At 43.5% G+C, this 27,383-nt stretch overlaps 2 protein-coding genes across 6 annotated transcripts in view; both read left to right on the plus strand.

Annotated features, from left to right (window-relative positions):
* The window catches only part of iqub (IQ motif and ubiquitin domain containing), a 270,442-nt gene extending 255,999 nt beyond the window's left edge, over nt 1–14,443 (plus strand). Inside the window, exons 2-14 of one of the 4 annotated variants that reach the window (XM_084364641.1) lie at nt 548–587; nt 940–1,065; nt 2,255–2,408; nt 3,345–3,512; nt 3,630–3,805; nt 8,246–8,401; nt 10,226–10,436; nt 10,553–10,728; nt 11,521–11,691; nt 12,694–12,870; nt 12,965–13,213; nt 13,304–13,489; nt 13,926–14,443. In XM_084364641.1, the coding sequence (XP_084220767.1) occupies nt 955–1,065; nt 2,255–2,408; nt 3,345–3,512; nt 3,630–3,805; nt 8,246–8,401; nt 10,226–10,436; nt 10,553–10,728; nt 11,521–11,691; nt 12,694–12,870; nt 12,965–13,213; nt 13,304–13,489; nt 13,926–14,123 (2,133 nt within the window). In that variant the 5' untranslated portion in view covers nt 548–587; nt 940–954 and the 3' untranslated portion in view covers nt 14,124–14,443. Of the gene's footprint in view, nt 1–261; nt 588–939; nt 1,066–2,254; nt 2,409–3,344; nt 3,513–3,629; nt 3,806–8,245; nt 8,402–10,225; nt 10,437–10,552; nt 10,729–11,520; nt 11,692–12,693; nt 12,871–12,964; nt 13,214–13,303; nt 13,490–13,925 lie in introns of those variants that run through there. The other 3 variants (XM_084364638.1, XM_084364639.1, XM_084364640.1) reach the window with 3 other exon arrangements.
* Nucleotides 14,444–15,467: 1,024 nt separating this feature from the next.
* slc13a1 (solute carrier family 13 member 1) lies at nt 15,468–27,310 on the plus strand. 2 transcript variants are annotated; one of them, XM_084364643.1, is made up of 17 exons: nt 15,468–15,773; nt 15,865–15,926; nt 17,414–17,747; nt 18,576–18,704; nt 19,112–19,248; nt 19,734–19,900; nt 20,364–20,403; nt 20,555–20,636; nt 21,694–21,851; nt 22,146–22,265; nt 23,231–23,329; nt 23,590–23,691; nt 23,900–23,991; nt 24,157–24,251; nt 25,188–25,349; nt 25,735–25,872; nt 25,970–27,310. In XM_084364643.1, the coding sequence occupies exons 3-17, from the start codon at nt 17,643–17,645 to the stop codon at nt 26,111–26,113; spliced, it is 1,770 nt and encodes a 589-aa protein (XP_084220769.1). In that variant the 5' UTR covers nt 15,468–15,773; nt 15,865–15,926; nt 17,414–17,642; the 3' UTR covers nt 26,114–27,310. The 2 variants fall into 2 exon arrangements, with proteins under 2 accessions (XP_084220769.1, XP_084220768.1); XM_084364642.1 differs by lacking the exons at nt 15,468–15,773; nt 15,865–15,926 and having other exon boundaries at nt 16,641–17,747.
* Nucleotides 27,311–27,383: the final 73 nt, after the last annotated feature.

Below are 27,383 nucleotides of genomic sequence, written 5' to 3' on the forward strand. Positions count from 1 at the left end.
TGTTTGTGAGGGTAAAATCAATGTTTATACATCAGGAGCATCATGAGATCAGCTGTTAGCTTCACAGGAGGCTGCAGCTACAGTGGACGTTTGTGGTTGCTATAGCAACGTGTAAACGCCGGCGTTGCCTGGGAGACGAGCTAACGTCAGACCGGCAGTGCTAGCTGCGCTTTGCTAACGCTAACCTGAACTTATGACAATAAATCAGAAACGGGACTAAAGACTGAGTGTGAACAGGCGACAGAGAACCGGCTCGTCACCGCGGTTCACACTGACTCAGCGTCCAGGCGAGTTCACGGCACGTTAGTGAACTTCAGCTCTACAGTTGGATTAAAAAGTGAGAAAGCTAACAGAGCTAAGCTAACAGAGCTAAGCTAGCGTTAGCCGCTCAGTTGGAGCTGCCATGTCAGAGAAAAGAGAAAGAGAGGAGCAGGAGGGGAGAGAGGGTGAGGAGGGAGACACCGACACTCACCCACAGCCAGGTGGAAGTACCGCCGAGCAGCCGCCAGAGGACGACGGAGAGCCGGGGGGAGGTGGAGAGGAGGAGGAGGAGGACAGGTCGAGCACAGGTGCAGTTCAGACTACAGGTGAGTCCAGTTTGAACAAAAGTGAATCCAGTTTGGACCACAGATGAGTCTAGTTTGAACACAGGTGAGTCCAGTTTGACTACAAGTCAGTCCCTTTTGGACTACAGGTGAGTCCAGTTTGACTACAAGTCAGTCCCTTTTGGACTACAGGTGAGTCCAGTTTGGACCAGAGGTGAGTCCAGTTTGGACCACAGGTGAGTTCAGACTGACTGGAAGTGACAGAAGTTTCTGAAAAAGCCCAGTTAAACTTGCATTTCTTTGAGTCACGTATTAATTGAGATATTAAAATGTCTTTTTTCAGTCCGGTGTTTGAAAAGTGTAACTTATGTTGTTAATCTGATGTGTTTTATAGTTCTGGGCTGTACCGATGTGTTGGAGACCGCAGAGGAAGCTGAAACTCAGGCTGACCTGCCCGATGATGCCGAGCAGCTCACAGAGCCTCAGAGGAGAGAAAATGTTGGACACTCTACAGCTACAGGTGAGACGGATTTACACACCTGTCATCAGCAAAAGTTTCAAATCCAAACGATAGTTATAACACAAGAACCATAGAAAATCCAGATAAAGAACATATTCAGTATGTTCACTTTAAAGTCTTTTGGTGTCAGTTTTTGTATTCGTTGTCTTGGATATCATATCTTTGGTTTGGATGTTTTGTTTTTTAATCGTGTTTAATGTAATGGTCACCACATGTAGCCTGGTGTCTATAAACAGATCCTGCATGGGAATGCTAAATTGTTGCCTGACATTATAGCTGATGGGTTCAGAGGTTGCATGAAGTGTAAATGTCAAAAGTCAATTGAAACATCTGCTGATTATTCTGTATATATTCATATTAAAATGAAATCCAGTAAAAGTGGTTGTTGCCAACGTAACAGCTAATGTGGATCCAAATATGAGCAGAGTTTGTGTCACGTGCAAAAGAGAAATTAATTGAAAGAAAAGAAAAAAAAAATACTAAAATAGCAAAAAAATATGTAAAAACTGAGGCATGAAACAGGATAAAAACACTGACGATGCTGCCTGATGATTTTCTTTAGTTTATCTTCCAAACGAAAATCTTTTAAAAGACAGTTTATCTCCGTAAAAAGATAAAAGCTGCTTCAGGTTTCGGCTCGCTGAGACTGATCTGTGGTGACTCATTTCTCAGATCCATTTCAGTCGCAGCGCAGAAATCTGGAGGCACGATAGAAACATACCATGACAAAATAATGCAAATCATATTCATTATATTCATATTCACATTTGTGCATGAAGTGTAGGCAGTGAAGTAGCAAAGATGTGTTGTGCTGTTTCCAAGTAACCCGACACAGGAATTATTCAACACGAGGATCAATATCTGGTTAAAGTTCAATTAGCGACAACAAAGACGGCAGACACAAAGAAACCGCCACATAAACGCTGCCGCTCACGGCCGTGGATGAGCACTGTGAGGAGTTATGATGAAGCTGCTCAGGAAAGAGGGAATTTAATAATCCTAGTTTAATAAAAAAAAGTGGACTGATAATAAAATCCATCACAGTGACTCAAATAAACTGCTTTATAAGTGAGAAAACACCTCGTATGAGCCTGAACTTCAGTCATAAAAAACTCTCTGTTACAATAAAATCCTGCAACATAAGAATCAGATTTCAGACATGAAGCCACAGCCTGTGTCTCTGTGATAGTGTGTCTGTCTGCCTGCAGTGAAGGTGGTGCTGGTGCCGGAGGGTCATGTGATGACCGTGGCCTTCGCCATCGGTCTCAGCATTCAGGAGCTGAAGCGTCACCTCGCTGCCGAGCTCAGAGTTCCTGCCGATGTGCTGCAGATCTCTGTGGACGGTAAGATGGATCGATCCCAGCCTGATACTTCAAACACAAACACTGACCTCTCACTGAACATGCAAGGTGTTTCCAGTATTTTTAAACCTGGGCCTTATATTTACATGTTTACTTCCACCGAGGAGGTTCTGTCTTCACCTGTGTCTGTTGGTTTGTCAGCAAACTGGATGTAGGATGGGTCTTAGCCCAGAATAGACCACATTAGCTGTTGATGCAGATTCTGATGAAAGGGTGGATCTCACTTTCTTTAATATTGGGAGGGTTCTTTGACATTTCCGCTAATGTTTCCAGGAATGGTTGTTGATGAAAAAAAATCCAGCATATTTAGGCGGCCAGAACTATGAGTGCCTTGGGCCTTGGGGGTGGTATGCACTGTACTGAGAGCCATTATAGTTCAGTGTGTAAATGACTTGGGTACAAAAAGTTTCAAATCAGTCCAGTCGATCACCTCAGCCAGGAGCCATGACACAGGCTGCAATGGCTGGACCGTCAAAGTAAGTCTGTAAGTAGGTAACAGCGACAGGCTCAGATTGTTAGAGATGTGAAAATATTCAGACTCTTCACACTGGTTTCCTCTGCCGCTTCTCCGACCTCTTACTCGCTCCTCTCCCATTATTTTCACTTCTAACTCTGTGAATAAAGTGTATTTCTCCCAGAGCTGACGATTGTTGGAACATCTGATATTGAGCTGCGAGTCCCTGGTTTCATACTATTCCTCTGTTCTGCACATGGCAGCTGCAGGGAAGAAGAAGACTGTTATCAAGTAAACATGGATGTAGACGATAGAGATTTTAAGTATGTAGATACTTAAAACTCACCTGTGCAAAGTGTTTATGAAGACACAGATGCGTTCAACACATTTGTCACAGCTCAGAGGTGCATGTCAGTCTGGACTCTGAGATTTTCAACTTGACCCGTCAGTCTGTTGTTTTTCAGGCAGAGTGGTGGAAGAGCAGCAGAGCCTGATGGAGCTCGGCGTCCGGCCTCACGGCTCCACCCGGATGGAGATGGGCTCCACCGACCCGAACACTCACCCACTGCGCCCCCTTCGCCCCCCAGAGCATGACAACATGCCGGATGTCATCACCGTCCGAGTCCAAACAGGTGTGTACATTAATGAACTGATGGTTTATCAGTTCTGTTTGTCAGCTTACATCTTTCTGCCCTGCGTAGTCAAAAATCAGTTGAGACTTGAGCTCTCTGACTCTGTCTTATTTTTAGATGAGGGCGTGTTCCAGGAGGTGGTGGTGGAGATTGAGCGTCCCCGCCAGCAGAAGGCTTTCCTGGGTGGCTACAGACACCAGCTGACGGGGGCAGAGTACCACCACGCCGCTGTCCAAACCCTCCCCAAGAGGAGACCTGACAAAGGACTGGTGGTCTTCAGCCGAGACACACAGGTACAGGGCGGAGCTTCAAGACACAAACATCTCACAGAAATATCAGTCAGACTTCAGTGTTCAGGAGGTGACGAAATTTGTCCTTGGACAGAATTTAATACAGACTCAGAATCAATCAAAAACAATAAGAAATTATGATAACAAGTTCAATTAAGCGCTTGAAACCACACAGCTGGCAGCGGGACGTGTGTGGTGCGTTTAAAGGTCACTCATTACTGCAGAACATCGTTCTCATTCAGGCGTGAGACAGAACATGACTTCATGTGCAAATTAAACAATCTAATTAAAGAGAGAGAGAAAGAGAGAAGCTGAGCCTCCTGAACCAGCAGACGGATGGTCACAGAGACACCACTCTGGTGAACGCTGAATTTAATTAGTTTGATTCAGAATATGTTCTGCGTTATTTTATGATAACCTATAAAGAAGAACATTAATAAAATGTACATGGTTACACTGCTGATGATTTTCTCACTCATCTGACACATTTCAGATTGATTTCGTTTCTTCCAGGCTTCTTATTTCTATGAAAATCAGCCTGCAGAGACTTTAAATCTAGCTGCAGAGAGATAATCCGTCTCAGACAGTGCTTCCTTCCTGCTTTGTGTTAGTTGAAATAAAAGTCTGGCGCTTCTGTCGCTGCCAAACAAACAAAACTTTATTGACACTATAGAAGAGTTAGAGCTTCTCAGACGCTGACAGAGTAACTCTCAACACCGACATTCAAACAAAACACCCGACAGTTAAACAGAAACAGAGCTAAACAAGGTTAACGGTGCTCTCCGAAGAGACGGCGGCGTCGCTCCTGCTTTTGTATAATGAAATAACACATCAACTGTTTGTGTTAATAGAAACTGAGATCATGTCAGCTTCACCAGGGAGACTCGACCGGATGATTTTAACAGACTTTTAACACAATGAGTTATTTAAATCACCTGATGTGGACAGTAAATAATGTTCAGTTTGTGGTTTTTAAAGTCCAATAATTTGTAATATAACAGCTGTCCTCGTCATGAGTCCTGAGCTGCATCAACACTGTCACAGCATTTTTACTTCAGAAGAGTTTTATTGTTTTGTTTCCATCTCAAAGACACAGACGATCTGCTGCCACACAGACGAATAGATACTGTAGGTCCAGTTCTGTGGCAGGATGGAAATCTCTGCAGAAGTGTGACATGTTTGCAAGTAATGATTTTAAAATCCTTCAAGCTTAATCAGAAAGAAGTGTTTTCTTGAGGCTGTGGTGTAGTTGGGTTTGAGACAACATGTAGGTCTCAGTACCTGTGTGTGTGTGTGTGTGTGTGTGTGTGTGTGTGTGTGTGTGTGTGTGTGTGTGTGTGTGTGTGCCCTCATCATGGAGTTAGCTTGACTTGCCTTCACCTTCCTGCACACAGCTGCCCTCTACCTCTTGATTAAATATGTCTCTCTCTCACACACACACACTGTAATGATGGTGGTCGGCTCATTAGAGATACATACATGAAGACACATCACTGCAGTAATGAGACCTGTGTGTGTGTGTGTGTGTGTGTGTGTGTGTGTGTGTGTGTGTGTGTTCTGCAGCTCGTTGGCTTCATGAACTTGTCGTCTTTCTTTCTTCAAAGCTCTTTTTCCTTTTGCAGAACATCATATATCATCTTCAGTAACAGGAATTCTTCAAAAATCGGGTCACAGTCACATGTTTCTGTCCATTTTAAAAAAAATTGCTAGACCTTAAAATAACAGCGTCAGCTAGAGACATGAAAACATTTATATTGGTGGTGGCAACATGTCCATTTTTTTTTTTTACATCAGCTGTCTCAGCACCGTCACCTCTGACCCGTGTTACTGTGCACTAACAAGAGGCTGGCGCTGTCCATTCCTGTAAAAAACAAAGTCGAGTCTACAGGAGTGGCTTCAGCTTTCTCAAAGGGGCTCAGTAGATCTTAGCTGGTCTGTAGTTTACGTTAGCAGACTCTAAACTAACGTTAGCTACTGTTGCTCTCTGTTAGTGCAGTGGAGAGAGACTCTGAGAGGAGGTCGTGCATAAAGTCACATCCTCTGGACTGTTGTGGAAAATCACAAAGAAATCCACAGTCCAGCTGCATTAAACCTCTTAAACAAATCATCCATGTCTGAAGGTCTAATTTCACATATGGCCAATAAAAGTGATTAATACATGTAAAATGCTACAAATTGTTACACAGAGCCCCTTTAACTTCTCAGTTAACCAAACGAGTGATTTACTAAATCAGTTTGCACCATTAAACTTAAGAAATGTAAGATCATTTGAAAATCATACAGAGTTTGGACGGAGGGAGTTTCAGACTCAGTTAGACTGATGAGCACTTTATATTAGAGCTGCAGCGATTAGCCGATCAGATCAATCGATCACTTGATCGAACTATTTTGATGATTGATAATGCGTTTCAGTCATTTTTCAAGAACAAAATGTCAAACATTGTCTGGTTGAAGCTTCTTAAATGTGAGTTTTGCTTCGTCATTTATGAAAGTAAAGTCTTTGAGTTTTGGACTGTCGACTAAACACGGTGATTAATCATAAGAATCAATAATGAATGTAATCGTTAGTTGAAGTCTGAGCAGTCTGTTGAGCATCAGCAGTGTTTCTTTTCTCCCTCTCTTGTTATAAGTCTGTCCATCTTCTGTTTATTTTGTGTTAAATACATCTGGTCCTAATCAACTTTCCAGGATGAATTCGATCTTTTTTACCGCAGCAGACATTTTGAAAAGCACAGCTAGAGAGAGCTGCTGACATTAATGAAAGCTCACAACAATGCTCCGGGGCATTCATAGTTGACTTCCCTCCTCAAGTTGTCATAGACACAGTATGTGACCTTTGACTTTGTTTTAATGAAACAGAATTTTTTCAGCTCAGTGTCTCGTGGTTTGTGCTGATGATTGGACCAGGAGAGGTTCAGTCCATCGCAGCATTGAAATCCACGGGGAAATGAATGTAACTCTTCTCAGAGCCACTCTGCTGGTGGCTGGATTCATGGCTATTATCTGTAGTCTGAACTGTATTATACTATGGAGCACACCACCTATAGATATCAGGGAAGGCAGTTCACTGTATATTTTAAAAGAAAGCTAAAAACTCATCACGTGAGCCTCATGCTAGCTATGACTTTCCTGATTCAGGCTTGAAAGCCGTCGTTCCTCTCCTCCTCGCACCTATGAACAACTGCACGTCCTTTAAAATGTTGTATTTTACTTTAAGCATTGTGTGTCTGCAGTTTTGTACCAGCTAAATGCATTTAAGATCTCTACACCTTCTTCTCAGACCCACTAAGATGGTTCCAGACTTTAAAAGGTCATCAATAATTAAAGGTTTGACTGAGCCTCAACCGGTTCTTTTTTATTTTAGGGTCCTCGAGCATCATTAATCTGTGTCACAAGCCTCGGAAGTGTAAAATGTTACTCACCAGCTCATCTTGCCTGCAGTGAACCTCATTGAAGAGCCTGGAGCCTGCGACCTGAGCTGTGGGTTCGAGATGTTTCCCTGCATTACCCGGCTCGTCCATATATCAGCACACACCGGCTGTCTGCAGGGCGGGGAGCTGATCTCTCCTCAGACACAATCACTCAACTTCATTAATATTTCCGCCGTGTTAGCCCAGAAGAGTTTGACATTGGTTACCTGTATAAGGCGTGCTTAACACTTAACACAGTCTCTGAGGTCAGTTCATCAGCTACAGGGACACGCAGCTGTCTCAGGATAGGATACGTCCGTGTGCCAACCTCGAGTAATTGGATGGAATTTGGAGAGCAGGAGGTTCTGAATTGGTTTTCCGCTCCACAGAAGCACAAGTGACCCGAGATCATTACTGAACCACAGCGGTGCCTTTGTAGTGTACTACAGGTTCTGACTGATTTGTCAGTCTGTCGTATGTTCAGCTGATACTCTGAGATCCAAGTGCAGTAGTGCGAAACCGTAGACCAAACTTCTATTTTGATTTTGAGGTTTTAAGAAGCAACACGCCCGTTAAATCCAGCTTGTTATAAACATTATTGTGCATTTTACACTGCAACAGGAACCTGTTCATGTTTAAATCTGCACAGATTTTGATGCTGAGCTTTTAATTTATTTTGCCAATGATTAGTGATTTCTTATTTCTGTTTATTTAATTATTTAACTGTTGCTCAGGTGTCTTTGTCTCTTTCTGCTCTTCAGTTGTCAGTCACCACTGTGCAGTGCTTTGTTCTCCATGTACAAACCCTTCTCACACAATATCATCTGTTTGTAAGGAGGATTTTCTACAACCCGACAGCTTGAAAGATCATTTAGAAATATCGAGTCCTCTCATTAATCTGACTGTACCAAGTCAAGATTTTGTGGCGGGCGATTCCAAACTTCTCACCCGTGATGTGTTATTTATTTTGATTGTAATTATTTGTCCCTGTTCTGTTGAATGAATTCAGTCTCTCTGTCTTTGTCTCTGTCAGACTGTAGAGCTGAAGTCTCAGGCCCAGCAGTGTCCGGTCAACGTCTCCACCCAGATGACCGGCATCGGCTGCTACGTCTCCTGTCTGAAGGACAAGCTGGTCGCCCCCGGCAACTACATAACTGCCGATGAGTATCATGACAGGAGGCTGAGAGCTGTGGGTGAACACTGTGTGTTTGTGTCATTAAAATGCATGATGTCTTTTTATAAATAATTCAGAAACATGGAGCTACGATCCATATGGCGTCGTCATCGAGAGGAACATTTGCACCATTTGTGGCTCTGGAGGAAAAGTCAGGCTACCAGCTAATTTTAAGGCGATTTGGGCCGTAGGTTTGTGAAATGTCTTGCTCTGGACCACAACCTCGTACTGAGGGACAGTCAACATCGGTGTTATTTGCTATTGGAGCAAAAAAAAAAGGAAAAAAGAAAGTCGTGTGGAAGTTACAAAAGGCCATTCCTGGAAATTTCTTAAACAGAATGAAAAACACACAACCAACACAAACATCACGTCTGAGCAGATCGATGCAATCTGATATTTCCACAAAGTCATCACACTCACAAGTTATAAGATAAAAAGCTTTTCAGTGTATCAGTAACACATCTTAACTGTTTATCGTCACTTCTTGTTCGGGGATGATTTCCCACCCCTACAGTATAAACTGAATTTGATTTGGATAAACAGAGTCTAATGATGTGTTTAATTGTGAGTCAGACCACTGACTTCCCGACTTCTTCTGTGGAAAAACACAATAAAACATCTATTTTGAGTCGGAGTTCCTATTCTAAGGGGACACATATGTTTCCAAAGAGGCCATTAGAGAAAAAATAACAGACATCAGATAAAAGTTAAGTGGTCTCTTGGAAGTTAACATCACATTAAGAGCGACACAAGAGAGGATAAGAGGTAAGAATACTGATAAATAACTATTTGAATGGACCAATCAAATTAACAAAAGGACATTAAAGAAATTACATGTGAGAACTAACAACTTGAGGAGTAAACAACAGGACTTGTAACACCTCACAGACAAACTTCTGCAGTCAGACTTTCATTTCAACGCTGCTGTCTGGTCCCACCTCTGGAAACATTATGTGATACTTGCTTTGTCGACAACTTTATGCTCTTGAACCTCCTCAGACATGATGCTGGAAACATCTTCAGCCTATTGTAGCATTTACATCACTCAGCATGGTTCTTGACGCACCCTCAATAAGGAGCAAACTCTGGATTTAGTCATATCAAAAGCACTTAATGAGACTGTGTCATGAATTTTCATATTTCAGATCAGTGTTGCATCTTTGATGTTTCTGAAAACTGTAGCCGAGTTATCAGATTCACTCTGAAATCTACAAGGACGCAAACCAGACCAGACAGTCTTTCTCCTCTGAAGTCATTAATGAAAATATCAAGAATAGTAAACAGTATTACATCATATCAGTAATATCATGTCATAACTGCTGATCTACATGAATCTATAATCTACAACTTTGTACAACTGAACAAAAACAAGACGGAAACACTTTGGTGCAAAGACTCTGAGACAGAAAGTTACAGCTCATGTCAGTCGTCTGTCTCTGGAGAGCAAGAGTGAAGAAATCAGCTGGACGTCTCAGGTCCGCAGGCGATGGTCCTTTAACAATCCCTCATATCATTTGTAAAGCACAGAAGGCGACCTTCTGTATTCGTGCCCCACGTAGATGGAGTGAGGACCTGAGAGAGACACTGAACACTTTTTAAAGCAGGTTATTAACCTTACTTTTATTACGGCTCGTGAATAAGTTCTTGGACATCAGAAAGCTTTATATCTATTTTTATCTATACCTTACACTTCAGTTTACTCAAGAAATAAATTGTGCGACATATCAGTGCAGAAATAATGAAATCTTGTAGCTCTGAGTTCGTAGAAAACTCCTACTCATGTAAAACAAAGCATGCAGCCACGGTGACCTGCTTCTCCCCTCTCTCGTCACCACTCAGGTGATCCGTCTGCAGGCGTTTACTCGGCGCTGGCTGGCCCAGCAGGAGGTGGACCAAGTGAGGAGGGAGCGGGACCGACGGATAGCCTGGCTGGAGATGCAGGAGAGGAGGAGGAGGGAGGAGAAGGAGGAGCAGCTGAGGGACCGCCGCCAGCGCTGGATGAAACCGCAGAGAAGGGAGGACTTCAACCTGCTTTACCAAGCGCTAGAGAGTACGCTTCAGTTCCTTTACTAAAGTAGAAATACTAATGCCACACCCCACCACTGCTCTGTAGTACAGCTGTGTGTGACGTTAATGAGTGAAATGTTGTAACTGTGTGTGTTTCAGAGTGGAGGCGTGAGGAGGAGCAGCGGATCAACGTGTCCCTGCGAGGAGCTGAGAGGAAGGCCGCTCTCTGCTTGCTGCTGGAGCAGGAGGCGCAGCTCATCGCCGACATCGGACGCCATCAAATCGCCGTCCAGCACAACAACTACGACAAAACTGTCAGGAGCTTCCTGGACAAGGTCAGAGGTCACTGCTCCCCGTCCCCTCCCTGATCTCTCCACCACAAAATCTTGATGTTGGAGTCAACAGCCAAACCTTAATCAGAATGATCTTTCAATTCAGTGCTCAGCTCAGAGGGTTAACATTTAAAATATAAACATTTACATTAGAAACACTGGAACACACTGGAATACACTTCAAGCTCTGGAGAGTGAAGTACTTATACCACAATATAAATATATCAGATATATATCAGAAGGTACAGGTGTAGTCGGAGAGGAAGGAGAAAGAACAGGCTTTAGTAGTATGTGTGGTTATATCACTATCACAATATCTTTACTTTTACTCAAGTATGAAATTTTGAGTACTTTTTACAGCACTGAGTAGTTGTTGCCTCCTACTTTCTACAACTTGTAAAAGTAGTAGTAGGATAAGAGGAGGAGGAGGAAGAAGAAGAGTATTAGTAGTGCTACTGTGAGAGTAGTTAAAGAAGTAGTAGGACTAGCAGCTGTAGTAGTGGTTGTAGTAGTATTTGCAGCTGACTATGAATACTTCTACAAGTTGTATCATTAGTAGTAATAGGAGGAGGATAAGTAGTAATGGTAGCAGGAGGTAAAGTATGGTTGTTAAACCAGTATCAGTAGTAGTAGTACTGTAGTAGTAGTAGCAGTATATGTAGGGCTGATAATAACACTGTTATTTGCATCTATTGTGATCATAATGTCAGTAAAAGTTATATTGTCAGGTGTAGCAGCAGCAGGAGTATTATCTGCAGCATTGTTAGTAATACTCAGTGTGACCGTGTGCTTCAGTCTGCAGCTCCTCATCAGTGGCGAGCAGCAGACGGTCGACTGATCGAGATGGACAGTCTCCACACCATCAGAGCCAGCGAGCTGCGCGACCTGTACAACAGCACGAACACGTCCACTGTGAGCCGCGAGCAGAGACTGCAAGTCCTCATGACGCTCAAACACACTGTCAAGGTAGCACGCGCTCACACAGACTGCACGCTGCTGGTTTGTGAGCGCAGATATTTAAGATGCCGTTAGCCGTTAGAAGGAGTCAAAGTCAATTCTTAACTTTACTGAAATGTCATCCACAACTGTGTACTGAGTCTTGAGAAACACAACCTGATGTCAAGATGGCAATCAGACCGGAAAACCAGCAGCACGGCTCGCAATGCTAACAGTGTGAATGACCAAAAGTACAATGGAGTGTCATGTAATGTTTCACTCAGCTTGGCCTTGTGCACCTGCTGAAAATACACCATGGTGACCTGGTTAAAAAGGTTAGAAGGTTAAAAAGGTTAAAAGGTTAAAAAGGTTAATGATTTATTTTTTAGTCATGTTACAACACAAGAGCTGTAGATTTGATTTGAGTTAAAATCCCTCAATGCTGCATGAGAGAAAAACAGTAATAGCGGCGCGCAGAGGAAGAACTGAGCGTCTCAGCCTGAGGAAGCAGCTGCTCTGTAGTCTGCTGCTCCGCAGCCTCTGTCCCTGAGGTGGCTGTCGTCTTTTAGTACTAGTAGTTTTTTTGGTGTGACTGGCGGTTGTTGCAGTACAACCTTCTGGATTGTGGGGGGTACATTTCACAACATTACGACACAAGCGGGCCGTGGGATGACGCTCTCACATCGATGCTCAACCGCAGACTGACTGTCAGCACTTTCCTGCAAAGAGCTATAATAACCCTCCTGCAATTACAGAGAGACAAAGATCTCATGAGTCACTCTCTCTGCCTTCTCAGGGGAAGGTCCAGAACAACATGCAGCTCATATAATGAAATAATCACTAAACTTCCTGTTAAAACACTTTTTTATAGGAAATTGTGCAAATTCTACATTGACAACACAAAAAGTCCTTCAAAATAAAAGTCTCTGCCTCGCACAAACACATTTTATAGGAATTTATAAAACAATTCTTGTAGATGTATGGATACCTGTTATTGTTGGTAGCATGATTGTTTTTATCTCTACTGGACAGGAGCACGCGTGTCAGCTGACCCGGGACATCATGGATTTGATTGACAGGGAGGTGGACCTGATGACTCGGGGGGTTAAGGCAGCCAGTCTGGAGGGGCTGAGGAAGAGGATCTCCGCTCTGTTCCTCCAGTACATCAAAATACCAGCGTTTAACCCTGAGGTGGCCAAACTGCTGAAGGTGAGCAAAGAGCCCTGCTGGTCTGAGATCATTCGGACACTCTTGGTTATGAATTGCTTATAAAAATCTCTGTCTGATCTAAAATCCACACCAGGTTCCACAGAATCCCTCCAAGCTGAAGAAAGACATGTTCCTCTGCCGGAGCTGTCATCGCTACCTTCAGTCTGCCGCCTTCACCCCGTCCTCCAGCAGTGGTCTGAGCGGTCGCTGCCACGACTGCACCAGACTCAACAACATAGCAAGATCCCGCAGTGACTTCTCCTGCTACAAAAACATCCTGAGGAGGCTGAGAGCTGATGAGCTGCGGCTCAACAAGGAGGCCAAGATGCCCTTCCTGCTGCAGGTGATTTGTCACTTTGATTATTTTTTTAGATGCTACAGGCCTGAGGAGGGTTCTTTCTATATTGTGACGTGTGCATGTGTGTCCTCTCAGGTGGAGGACGTGCAGTACCTGATGGAGGTGGTCTGGGCGTCCCGCTCGGTCCTCAACGGCAGCAGCGACCTCTACAACCTGGTGTTTGTCCGCTGGGACCGACAGAGGGACTGGAGCCCCTGGAACTGCCTCCTGCTGTCCAATGAAGAGACTCCAGCTCACATGGAGTTGGAAGACATCCACAAGGTCTGTCCATGTCAACATTTACACTCACGTCACACTCACGTCACACAGGCACACGGACACCCGGGCAAGAGGAAGGTTGACTGGAGGTCCATTTCTGTTTCAGACTGTTGTCTTTGCAACAACGCCATAAAAATACGCAATAGGGGAAAACTTTGTCTATAACCACTTTAAAATGGCACCAAATAGTTGACAACTGTAAATGTTTTTGATTATTTTAACCCTCAAAACCTTAAAAAAAGAATAAGAATCAACTGAGACTCGACCCAAACCTTCTCTCTGTCTGTTTGTCTGCTCGAACAGTAAAAAGTTTGAGCTCAAGCTGTTGCACAAACCTAGTCTCCCTCCTGTGTGTGTGTGTGTGTGTGTGTGTGTGTGTGTGTGTGTGTGTGTGTGTGTGTGTGTGTGTGTGTGTGTGTGTGCGTGTGTGTGTGTTCAGGCGTACGAGGCGACGTTCATCCACAGCATTCAGCACAAACACACGCTGGCTCGGCGCCACTTCAGCCAGATCTCCGTCATGGCTGAGTACCTGGACCCACAGCCGCCCGCTGCCCTGGGCAACCAGCTTGTCTCCAAGCCCATCACCATGGCGACAGGAGAGCGCACCACTGACACTACGGAGGCCTCAGCTTGTTAAAAAAAGACCCCGTGGTTTTCTGTCTTTTGTCACAGTTTCCTGTTCACTCATACATTGTCTGTAACTTTCTGAAAGATTTAGTCTGAAATCACAAGTTCATGAGTTTTCTCCCGGTTGTTGATGCCTTATGTGAAAAGTAGGATTTATGTGACCTCTGCATACAGTTCTGATCGTCCAAGGTTGGTTTTCAAAAGATTTAAAGGACTAAGATAAATCTAAAAAACAACCTTTAAACTTCTCCAGCTCTTCATATGTTTTCCAGCAGCGTTGTCACTGAACTCTTAAATGGGGAAGAATAAAGAAATAATTACGAAAATGAAGTCATTGTTGTTTTCCAAATGCCCATTGAGTAGGAACGCAAAATGAATTGAAATTTTATTGAAATCACAATATGGCAACGATCAAAATATCAGAAGCTGCAATTTTTTGATGAAGGTCAAATGTTTGTCAGCGTTATGATGAAGTAACACAGAGCTGCAGGATGTCCTGGCGTCAGATCTTCTACAGATGAAAGAAAACAGACTCCAACTAATCCTGAATTATACTGCAATCACAATATCAGTCAAAATAAACACAATATGATTCTTTGACCATGTTGTGCGGACGACGACACCACCATCATCACACACATTGTAAACAACAATGACAGTTCGTATCGGGAGGAAATCAACAATCTACCGTCAGCAAAACCAAGAGCTGATAGTTGATGTCAGAAAGAAGGAGGCAAAGACACACACCTGTCTGCGTCAGTGGAGCTGAGGTGGAGCAGGTGAACAGTTAAAGGTTACTGAGAACCTTTCTTGGTCATCACTCATAACAAAAAAAGCACAGGAAAAGCTCTGCCTCCTACAGAAACTCCAGCCTCCTGAGGACAGGAAGGCTCTGCAGCGGTTGATTAAACCACCCAGAACATCACTGGTACCATCTACAGAGCATCAGTGACAGCGGGGAAGTGAGATGTCTGCACGAAGCCCAAAGATACGAAAAGACGACACCGACCCAGCCACAGTCTGTTCACCCTGCTGCCGTCTGACAACAGATACACAAGTATCTGCTGAAGTACCACCAGACTACACAGCAGCTTCACTCCTCAGGCTGTGAGACTCTGAACTCATCATCAAACACAAACATTGTTTTCTTTTTTAAACCCTTGTGTTTTAAAAAATGACAATAAATGCACCTTGTACAAACCTGTACATCCTCTGTGAGTCTGACCAGTCAGAGCTTTTGATACTTTACGTACATTGTGCTGATAATGCAGGATTTTACTTGTAATGGAGTATTTTATTTTGTTAACTGATAAATTGAATGTTTGAGCTTCACTGTATCCTGATGTGAGTTCGACACCAGAAGGCTGTTTTTCATTCCTCAGAGTACTTTTTCTCTGAGCTCATTGAACATCTGACTTCCAGAGGCAAGAAGCCGACCCTGGCCCAACACTCAGCAAACACAAGTGTGACGTGGAAACCTGAAGCCTCCAGCGCTCAGTGAAAGTTATACTCCTGCATTTTGATGACTAGAGGCGTTAGCTAAAGGTCAAAGGTCATGGATAGAGTTAGCAACTGTTTAACGCTCTCTCTGGACTTCAAGATAAGGAGTTAAAGTATAGCTCAAGACAAAATACCCACTGTCCTCGGATTAACATTTAACGTCCGTAAGCTAACCCATTAAAAGAGGTTTTAATAACGCTGATGTATGCTGATGCTGTCGGTGAGGTACCGTGTGTCGCTCTCATTATCAGGAGACGATCCTCACCCTACGTCTAATGACATCTCCCCCCGACATAATATCATCGTCTTCACGGTAACGAGTCTCACTGTATGCACCTGCATGTTCAGGGCAAATATTGATTCAGTCTGATTTACAGGATGTTCTGAAAATATGAGCACATTCATTTCGTATCATGGATTGTTTTCTGATGATGGTTTAAACACAAAGACGCCGTGACATTGTGTCTCCTCACTGCTGCTTGTTCTCTTTTTCCCAGTCGAATGGTGTGTTAATACCTGTGGTGTGATTGTGTTATGATCCCAGATCTTATTTGTTGAAACCCGCTGACCTTTATTTTAAATTCAAGTAAAATCCCAAATGTGCAAGGCTGAAATTTGAGCCCATGTCCGTCATTTTCCAAGCTAATGTGAGATTACAGGCATGAATTGAAAATATCTTGAAGATGGCAAACCAGGCCTAAAATTGTGGTAATTTATGTGTTGACCACTTGTTAACCACAGCAGCGGCGCTGAGTTGTTTGGCAATTTGTTTTAATTTTGTATTTATTTTCACATTCAGCTCCTTCCTCAGAGGGAGAAAGTAACAAATCTCCCTTTAAAAAACAGACGGTTTTAAGTTTGCTCTCACTTTGGGAAAGTATCAAATATGATGATCAAGTTTCTCCATCTGTTCCTTGAGTCTTGGTGCCTTCCGGTAAATTCAGCATAAGAAGTGATGTGCCAAGTTTCAGATATTAGTATCTGTCCTTAAAATGTCTCCAAAGCAGCAGCATGGTTTCTAAATACTAGTGTCCCTTTACAAAAGTGGGAGTTTTAGTTTTTTGTTAGTGTTAATTTTTTTAAATAACTGAAACCTATCTACTGTGTTTCCTCTCATCCTGCATTAGTTTCATTCTTCTTTGTACCAGTGAAGAAACAATAGTAGCAACAATGTCGACACTGTTGCTTCCTCACTTGTGCACTGGTATAAGTTTAAAGAAAGCAATCTTCTCCAGAGTCAGATGAGAGACTGAATATCAGTTTTAATCTCTGTGTGTCCTCAACACAGTTAGATCCAGGACATGTTTAATGTAGCCTAGCTTAGCACAATGACTGGAAGCAGGGGGAAACTGCTAGCTTCGCTCCAGCTGTGGTGTAAATCATGAGTTCCTCTGACACGTTTTTATACAGTTGGAAAAAGTACACAAAAGTCGTATAAAAGTCTTAAAGTATCTGATATTAAATGTACTTAAGTTTCAAGAGTACAAGTACAAGTGAATTCTACATATTTGTACATGATTGTATGTACTGTAGGCCTGTTTTATTCTGATTGTCGATCAAATACATTGATTAAAAAATGTGCTTCTTAGCAGAAATACTCAAGTAAAGTACAAATACTTTAAAATTGTACTGATGTACGGTACTTGGTAAATGTACGTAGTTACATTCCATCGCTGGTTTTGAACCTTTAAATTTAACCACTCACATATAAGAGAGGGTGAAATCCACTGATGTCTTCCCTGGAAGTGTCATAAATTAACACCTGTCTCCTGCTTTTATCTCACCTTTGTGTTGGCGCAGAGATAACGGCAATCAGTAAACAGGCTTGTTGTCTTTGGTGAGAGAATTCCCACAGGTATGGACATATAACCTGCGACCTCAGACAGTTTGAGTCTCTGAGCCGGGGGTCAGCCTGAAAGTGTGTCCCTGCCAGCCCAGCGACAGGTCAGTCCGTCAGCTCGACGACCACCAGATTACAACAGGAACCTGCAGGAGAGACGAGGAGGAAGAGAAAAGGAAGGAACACAGAATGCTGAAGAGGCTGAGAGGAGGATTGTGGAACTATCGCAGCCTCGTCCTGATCGTCTTCACACCTCTGCTGCTGCTTCCTCTTCCTCTCGTCGTCGGGACACAGGTTAGTCACCTTCACACGCCGGCAGCTAGACAAGAGCACCAGTGATTATAAGAAGAAGAACAGCTCCTCTGAAATGCATGAGTCAAAGTAAACTGAAGGAGGAAAACTGGTGGCTGCACTCATCAATGTTTTTTTTTAATTAACTGGATCAATTCACCATGTGTAATGTGAAGAAGCTTTTCAGCCTCCTCTTGCTCATATTTTGGTTTTACAGCAGAATTACTTTGAGGTTTAATGTGAGTGTTTCCAGCCGCTGCCGACTACTTTCTGCAAACACTCTGCTGTGCACACACTGACCGAAGAAAATCTGCAGAAGGAAAAAAGGCAAATGAATTCACGTGTCGGTCCAAACTGCTGTGGGAATATAAGAGTTTCTTCATCGAGGTGCTAATTTGTCACTTGGTGCCATTTAACTACTGCAGAAGAAGAGAACACAGTGAGATGATGTCACAAAGTCTCTTCAGTGGAGCTGATGCCTCCATCATGATTTATTTGTCTGTTCAGCTGCACTTTCTGAAATGTCAGCGTTATTTTTTCGTGCCATTTGATCAGGCGGACTACAACACACTTCGACAAAGTTAGAAACTAGCTGGTGAAGAAATGTGGAAACTTGCAGCGAGAGAGCGAAATATTTCCCCCCATCAGCACACAGTGAACTAACATTTATGAGCCATGTTGCATCCAAGTTTCATGAAAATCTGTTCAGTAGTTTTTGTGTAATTCTGCTGACAAACCAACCAACAAGCAAACAAACAGACACGGGTGAGAACATAACCTCTCTGGCTGAGGTAATTCAAAACATGTGCCTGATTGTGTTTCCTCTTGCAGGAGGCAGAATGTGCCTTTGTTCTGCTGCTGATGGCGACGTTCTGGGTGACGGAGGTGATTCCTCTGCCCATGACCTCCATGCTGCCCGCTGTCTTGTTCCCCATGTTTGGCATCATGAAGGCCTCAGACGTGAGTCCGTCTGTCTCAGCTGGCCGAGATATCCTTCAGTTTAAAACTACGTTTATTAAGTTTTTGTTCTAAATCCCTCGTCGTGATTCATCAAACTGGTGACGAGTAATCAGGAAACTCATTAGCTGAGTCACATTTGACTATTTGAAAACATCAAATGGTGAACCAAACTTGCAAACTTTGTTAAAAATAACAATTGCCATTTTTAATTTGCAAACTATCGAGTCTTGTTTTTGTCATTACTGCATTCGTTGACTGATCATTTTCTTCTCAGTTTGATTTCAGAGGGCAGCAAGTAAAAATAAACAACAATTTTACACATGAATCTGGAATAAAATTGGAACTAATTGTTTTTCACACTTTAATGTAAAGGTAGCCGGAGTTAATGAAATCTGTTTCTCTTCCAGGTGGCGCGGGAGTACCTTAAAAACTACCAGCTCTTGCTAGTGGGCGTCATCTGCCTCGCCACGTCCATCAAGAAGTGGGGTCTCAACCGCAGGATCGCCTTGAGACTCGTCACCATGTTGGGAGTCAATCCTGCATGGTGAGCGCCACGTTTCCCTGCGTCTGGATTCAAAATTCTGTTTCATGAAGGTTTATAAAAGTCGAAACTCCTACAACATAGTTCAAAGCTGTTTTGGAGACATGTTGCCTGTTAGGTTGATGTTTGCAGCTCACTCAGACGTGTTCACAGATGTTTGGTAGCTGCACTTTACTCTGTGCGACCTCACACCATCTGGATCTGAATTTATTTTAGTGTAACACGTGTGCACATCCACACCCAGGTGGTTGGATTAAAAAGCATCTCTTTTTCTCTCCATTTTGGCCGCATGTCCACAGGTTTGGGGTTTTTCTCACCCCAAAACAAAACCTTCCTAAAACATTGTCCAGAGAGGATAAAGCTTAAAACGCCGGCTTGGCATTTTACTGTGTTTTCATCAGTGTGATGCAGTTGACCAGATGGTTACAGGGTGTTAGAAAATGTAAACAGGTTGAGGTGTTTGTGGTTGTTCCTGCTCCGATCTCCAGGTTGATGTTGGGCTTCATGTCCGGCTGTGCGTTCCTCTCCATGTGGGTCCAAAACACCTTGGCTGTAACGATGGTGATGCCCATCGTGGAGGCTGTTCTCCAGCAGATCCTGAAAGACAAGGAGGGCGGCTGTGTCGGCGAAGACAACCCCAACCTGCAGCTGGAAGGTGACCGTTTTATTCTATTTTCATTCAGAGGGATGTGGATAGAAAGTTTATTTTCCTCAAATCAAAAGGAGGAAACAACATTTAAAAACACTCGGAGCTGAAATCATCTTCAGAATGAGCTGTAACAAAAAATATAAAGAAATACAGTGACTGTGTGCTGATATATTAAATAAAGGAAATTAAAGGGCAGTCAAATGAATTCATAAAGTGAGTTCTGGCCAAGAGAGTGACAAGCAGAGAGACTTAAAGCTGATGACAAACAACATTAACGAATGAAAACGAGTCCAAACTGAGTCACACAGCGTTAGAGAGAGAGTAAAGTCAGAATTATCTGTGTAATCACGACTGTTAGCTTCACACTGAGAGCGTCGAAGACACACGTAGAGGTAATTTCCACCATTTTCTGTTAATTACCATGAAAAGTGAACAGAGGGAAGTTAACTCATTATTGTTATTTTTGCAGAAACTGACGGCCATGTTGAAACAATGCAAGTATCTGTGAGGTACGTGAATGACTGCAGTCTCTGATCACTTCAGACACACTGCTGTCCAGTTGTGTTGCCTTCACTGTCCCTCAGGGCTCCGGGTGTTTCCGGTGTTCTAGGTTCTTGTCATTGCAGTGCATCTGTTTTACTGTATTTCTGTGTCTCTCAGTGAGCAGAAACATCCAGATGTTCCTGAAGAGACCTTCACTTGTGTTCAGATACAGACTGTGTCACCGCCTGCAGCGGCTCAGGTACAAGAACCACTTTGTTTCTGTAGTATTACTGTTAGTAGTACTCACACTGATGGTTCTGCACATCCTGGTACTGTTTCACTACCACAGCTCCTAGTACTACCGCTACTGTGACTCCATTTTCTTCTTTTACAACTGTTCCTACTACTACTACTGTTTCTGGCACTGTAGTACTGGTACTTCAGCTTCTACTAATACTACTACAGCTACTGCTATTTCTATTCCTTGGTACTACCACTACTGTGACTCCATTTTCTTCTTTTACAACTGTTCCTACTACAACTACTGTTTCTGGCACTGTAGTACTGGTACTTCAGCTTCTACTAATACTACTACAGCTACTGCTATTTCTATTCCTGGTACTACTGCTGCTGCTACGACCCATATCACTGCTTTTGTTACGTAACTGCTACTGTTATAAATACTGATCTTGCTAATGCTAATGTTACTATTGCTGCTGCTGCGATGACTACTTGTATTCTGTTACGGGTGTTTATAAGCTGTAGTTTCCCCAGTAAACATACCGACCTCTTCAACCTCTCTCTCGGTCGTCTGTTGCTCCTGTCGGGTCACTCATTCTCTGGTTCCAGTGTCTCTGGGCTCGTTAGGGAGAGCAGACAGGCTGGTTGCCCTGCTGCTGCTCTGCTGTGTGGCCTGTCTGCTCTGCTTACGAGCCCAGAGACAAGTGGTTGGTGTGTTTACCAGAGAAACTACAGCTTACAAATCTGTTGCATCAGCTCTGCCGCTGGCTGTTTGTTTGACAGACCAACCGCAAGAAAAGCACATGAACACCAGACAACCACTGAACATGACCTAACTGTTAGGAAGTAGCACACTGTCTCTGACCTCCCTCCCTTCCTCTGGTTGTCCAGCAGACTACTAGGGCACCTAGTACAACTTAATGGATGTAATTAGCACGGAGTACCAGGACCATGAAGCCGTCGAAGCTTTCATTATACAAAAACAAAAAGAGTCAACCATAGGTGGAGTAGGTGGGATCCATAATAACACCTACTGCTAATGCCGCTATTAACAGGGAATATTTCCCTTGGTGCAGGTCGCCGTATCTCCGTCTGCAGCTCCCAGCAGGAGCAAACAGGACCTGATGATTTGTAAAGCCATCTGCCTCAGCATTGTCTACTCGTCCAGCATCGGAGGCATCAGCACGCTGCCCGGCACGTCGCCCAACCTCATCTTCTCGGAGTACCTCAACCAGTGAGTGGCGCAGCAGACATGCTGAGTGTGAACTTATGAGACGGAGAGAAGGCAGCAGACAATCCTGTGAACACGTTTTTAGCAACATACTGAATGAATGAGGAAAATGATTCAGACTGTCTGACGGTTGGTATTTGCTAAATATAAAACTGTAATTTAAAATTCCCCTGTGAAGACTGTGTGCTTGATCCAGTCTGCCGGACAGCAGTACATTAAAAACAAAGGCCTCAAAGCTTCTGTGTGCACTTTTTAAAAAAGCCAATTAAATCCACCTCACACACTCTTTCAATTCAGGATTTACCCAGACTGCAACTCTGTTAACTTTGGGAACTGGCTGCTGTTGTGCCTGCCCATCAGCGTCATCCTGCTGCTGCTGACATGGCTGTGGCTCAACTGGCTCTTCATCGGCTCAGAGTGAGTGACAACTCACCGTCTGCTCTGCTAATCACCTCATACCTGTGTTTTTATTCTGCCTAGTCTGTGTGCATCATGCTGTAGTTACCGATTACCTTTACTCCAGGTCCTTTTTATTTTATTCCACATTTTCTGCGTCGTCTTGTGTAATTTTATCTTTTTCCTCCTGTTCATGTATTCATCATCACAACTATTATCACAGCTTCCTGTCACATTTTTATCAATTCTGTGTTTGATTGCTGTGAAAATACCAAAGTGAAAGAGTATTTTTTACCCAAAGTTTACCCAGAGATTCACAGGAAAACAGCGTCGCAGCGTTCTCCTAAACAGCTGAAGTAGGCGGGGACTTGTTTATAAAACAGCTGCTAAGACAAAAGAAACTCATTTGAAAAGTAAGACGTTATTTAAACCCGCGCACGGTCGAGCTTGTGCACCCACTTTGTACGTGGTGCGTGCTAACACTTTTAGCTTCGTAGCGTCAGTGAAGATTTCAGCTTAAAAAGGCTATAAATAACATCTTTCCAAACCAAGTCCCCGTCTACTTTAGCTGTTTAGGAGAAGGCTGTAACACTATTTTGCTGTGAAGCTCCAGAAATGTTTTGTTGACCACCAAACTTCACCAGACTTTCCAGGAGATGTGGAGATAACGAGATTATTCCTTTAATATCATGAATAAACTGTAATAAACTTTGCAAGAATAAATAACCAGAGACTGAACAGACATCTGCTTTCATTTCAACACAACTTGATGCAGAGGCATGAGTGTGATGCTAATGTTAGCATTAGCAGTGTCAGACAGGTTAATTGACAGCGCCGCTGACCTCTGCACATGCTCAGTAATAGGCCGTCAGCACACTGTGCTCTCAGTGTGCTTTTAACCAATCACAGTTAATCATTTAGTTCACTGTGAGCGTTGCTGCGTCTGATATGATCTGTGTGTGCTGAACACACTCACTGTCACACAGCTTCAGGCTCCTGTGGCGATGTGGAGGAGAGCCGTCTGAGAACGAAGCTGCGACAAGAAAAGTGATAGAGGAGGAGTACAGGTCACTGGGACCAATGAGGTGATGTCTCACTCATTCATCTGTTCTATGTTCAGCCATTTATTAAAGCTGCTGTTAGCCTTGTCATCATTTCAGCTCAGCAGTCCCCTCCCTCCTCTCGACGCCACCACACTTACACGACTCCTTTCTTCTTCTGTTTTCATCGCTTGGCCATCACAGAAACGATTCAAACTGTTTGCTGCAGGTTAATCCACACACCTGTCTTTATGTCAAATCATCCACCCTTTCATTACTCATTCATTCATCCCCTCTCCCTCCAGTTCTCAGGAAATGTTCACTGGGGGCGTTTTCCTGGTGATGGTGTTGTTGTGGTTGACCAGATCTCCAGGTTTCATGCCGGGCTGGGCTTCTCTCCTCCCTCAGTGAGTCACATCCCTTTTCACTTTAATTCACTTCAGTTTATTTCAGTTCAATCTGACACACACCGTCCTGCTGCCACCAGTTGCACTATTTCCTCCTCGATAAAAAACTACAGTGACCAGATGTTTAAGGAAATTAATGTGATGTAATTACTGTAACCGGACACTCAGCTGTCAGTCGATCAGTTTCTTCTGCTCTTGTCTCGAGCAGTAACCCGGGCTACATCACTGATGCCACCGTGGCTCTGCTGCTGGGTCTCCTCTTCTTCATCGTACCTGCCTACGGACCCTCCAGAAAATATGGTAAATACACAGACGTGACAGCGTACAGGTAACCAGCACTCAGTGCTCTACACATGTACTATACTCTTTACTCCACTACAGCTGGGTATTACGACAATGCTGAACATTTTATCAGCTTCAGTCTGTAAAGATGTGAGCAGGATGTTTTTATCTCTCTCCATCAAGAGGCCATGATCTCCTGGGAGGAGTTCCAGGCCTCCATGCCGTGGAGAGTGGTCCTGCTAGTGGGCGGAGGCTTTGCACTCGCTGAAGGCACAAAGGTAAGCAGTGTCTGCTGCGTGAAAACATAAATGCTGCAAAGCCACCCAGAGTTCCTCGTAAACAGCAAAGAGATTTCATTTGAGTCTTAATCTTGAAATTTCCACGACCCTCTAAACAAGATATTTACTCTTTCTAAAGGAGGCTTCTCCTGTTAACGCTTTCAAAGAAAATACAACATTTTTGAGGAATTTGCTCATTTTGCATGAGAGTTACGGGCCATCCACACCAACAATAACCACTATAAGGAGAACTACAAAGATAACGGTGACGCCGAGCACACGCTGCTCGCTCCAGCTGTGTCGGCAGCTTAGGAAAATGGATATTAACGACCCCCAGAAGCACATGGTCAAAGACGAGGAGTCAGGAGAATCCAGCGCTCTGTTTTCTGAGTCAACACCAGTTATCCTGACGATCGTTAAAAAAGGACTCCAGCTTCAGAGACCGTTATGTCTCAGCTTAATTTATGTTTTTATGTGTAATTTGCAGACTAATATACGTTATATAAGCTTTCAATAAGTCGTGTTAATAAACAAGACCGAGTTTCTAGAGTAGACTGTCTACAAAGTGTCTCCTAAATGGCATCAATTAGCTTATATAGGTCAATTCCCCAGCGTTGTAGTCGTTATAGTTGTGGTGAGGACTCATCCGTCCACGGGAGTTTTTAAAACGTTATGTTTAGCCTGGACGGCCCTTCAGATGAGAAGATCAACACCGTATTCATGAAGCCACAGTGAGCGTTGCTTCTCTTAAAGACAGGAAGGAGAGAGCAACAGCTACCCTGACTGGGTGGAGGCAGAAATGTGACTGACAGATAAATCAAAGCCTGGACCAACAAGAAACGAGCCATCTGGATGAACAGATGAGATTTTACAGGTGAAAAAGGAAATATGTCTTGTGAGTGAATAATGTGTGTGTGTGTGTGTGTGTGTCTGCAGGTGTCAGGCCTGTCTCTGTGGTTGGCCGAGCTGCTGACACCTCTGGGTGAGCTGCCGGTTTTGGCCACGATCACGGTCGCCTGCATCATCGTCACCACGGTAACGCAGGTGGCCAGCAACGCCACCACGGAGACCGTCTTCCTCCCCATCCTCTCTCCTCTGGTCGGTTCACGGCACTTTACACCGCACACACACGTTATTTTGTTTTCTTATACTTAGTAGTAGTTAAGTTAGTTAACAGTGGAGTGGATTAGAAAGTAAATCACCTCGATTTTAAAGGAGATCTTTTATGCTTTTTCATTGTTTCCTTTCCTTCAGTGTGATTTATGTTCTTGTGCATGTAAAAGTTCTTAAAAGGTAAAAAAGTCTGTGCCTTCTTGCCTTTATACTCCACCAGATAGCACAACTAGTGTTGTTGAAGGCAACATCAGCTGGGTGTGACTGGACAATGAGCAGCGTTCAAACTGTTGTGTATCCAAAACAAACAGATGGATGATGATGTTTCATTATTCAGACAGATAAGTGTGTTTGTGTGATCTTTCTTCAGGCTGAGGCCATCCACGTCAACCCGCTGTACGTCCTGATCCCCACCACCCTGTGCACATCCCTCTCCTTCCTGCTTCCGGTATCCAACATGACAAACGCCATCATCTTCGCCTACGGATACTTAAACATCATCGACATGGTAAGTCTCTGTGATAGAAACACACAAAAAAAACCCTCTGCACCGGCTGAAATGCACAATTTTAAAGTTAAACATCGCGTCTGATCGTCACCTGCAGGTGAAGGCGGGGCTTGGCGCCGCCATGATCAGCATCCCTGTCGTGCTGTTGGCCGTGGTGACGTTGGGCGTCCCGTTATTCTCTCTGGATACGTACCCTGATTGGGCCCCGGTCCTCCCCGGGTTCAACTCCACAACACTCTGATGACGGATCTCCAGGCATGGACCTCAGTGTGAAGCTCAGGGACCTCGAGAGGACAAGCCTGCTCCGTCACGCTCCTCAGGAGGAACAGGTGAATGTGGAGGAGTTGGTGGAGACCAAACCGGAGCTAAAACAGAGGGAACGATTCATCACGTGGACTCAAACACGACTCTTCATGTTGCTGGAAGTGGAAATAAACAGCTGTCTGCTAACGTGTTAGCCACAGCTGCTTTACAGTCTGATGTTTCTGTCAGATGTTGTGTTTCCAGCCGGTTCTGCCTCCGAGTGGTCAAAGAAACAAGAGGAAGTTCTTACGAAATGATTGTGACGATGGAGTGAAACCAAATGATGACGTATAACTCCTAAACATGTTTGGTTTCATATAGACGTGTATATTTATCAAAGATAAAGGTTTTATTTGTTTCCTCGTTAAGTTGTTGTTTATCTGATGTTTTTGTTTATTAGAGTTGATTTGACTGTAAATAAAATGCGAATGAGTGCAAACAAACAGTATTGCAGTTCTGCACATACACCTCGCTTACACTCACTTTCTTTTGCAGTTTTTATTACTTCAGCAGCGTACGTCCTCTACACTCTGTACTCCGGTGCAGTACAGTTACTGGGGCGTTGGTGTCAGTGGTCGAATGAGCCTGAACATTTTGAGACTGGTTCACTGATCAGTGATTAAAACAAAGCTTCATTAAATCAGGTCCCTAATATGTAATGATTTGTGTTATTTAAGGTAAGATAAGGCGAGTCTCCCACAGCGTCTGTTTCCTTTGTTGCTCTGGAAACATTTAAATCTCTGATCTGACGGATCTGTGATAAAATACAGGAGAGAAACACTGACCTCTAGTGGCTGCAGTCCCTTTAAGTTACCGTCTCTGAACACTGTTTACACACAGTTTACTGTAAAGACACAGAACATCTACCACTATGACTGATGCTGTGTATACAGTCAGAGATTCATCTTTATATGACGTTGTTGGAGACGTATGTTGTTTTGAACTGTTAATTAATATAAGAACAACATATTATAATTCATTTTCTTCCCTCCACACATCACACTATCCAGCACGTTCACAACAGTGACTGAAGTGTTTGCCAGATATAAGTTTATCGGATGTTTATGATCAGATGAGTGTTTTTTTTAAAAGGAAAGAAAAAGGAAGCAGGTATTTTATGTATATTGATGTGTACATTTACACAGACGCATATTTATCTTTATCTTTATTTGATTGATGTATAATTCTGACATATATCTTTAAGAATA

This window comes from Pagrus pagrus, assembly GCF_965226575.1.
Source record: "Pagrus pagrus genome assembly, chromosome: 10".
NCBI lineage: Eukaryota > Metazoa > Chordata > Actinopteri > Spariformes > Sparidae > Pagrus > Pagrus pagrus.

What these genes read in the sequence shown, in the direction of transcription:
- slc13a1 (XM_084364643.1), top strand. Translation starts at nt 17,643, where the DNA reads ATGCTGAAGAGGCTGAGAGGAGGATTGTGGAACTATCGCAGCCTCGTC. An exon ending in TTGGGAGTCAATCCTGCATG is followed by an intron (nt 19,249 to 19,733) that starts GTGAGCGCCACG and finishes TCCGATCTCCAG; the next exon opens with GTTGATGTTGGGCTTCATGT. An exon ending in TGGCTCTTCATCGGCTCAGA is followed by an intron (nt 22,266 to 23,230) that starts GTGAGTGACAAC and finishes ACTGTCACACAG; the next exon opens with CTTCAGGCTCCTGTGGCGAT.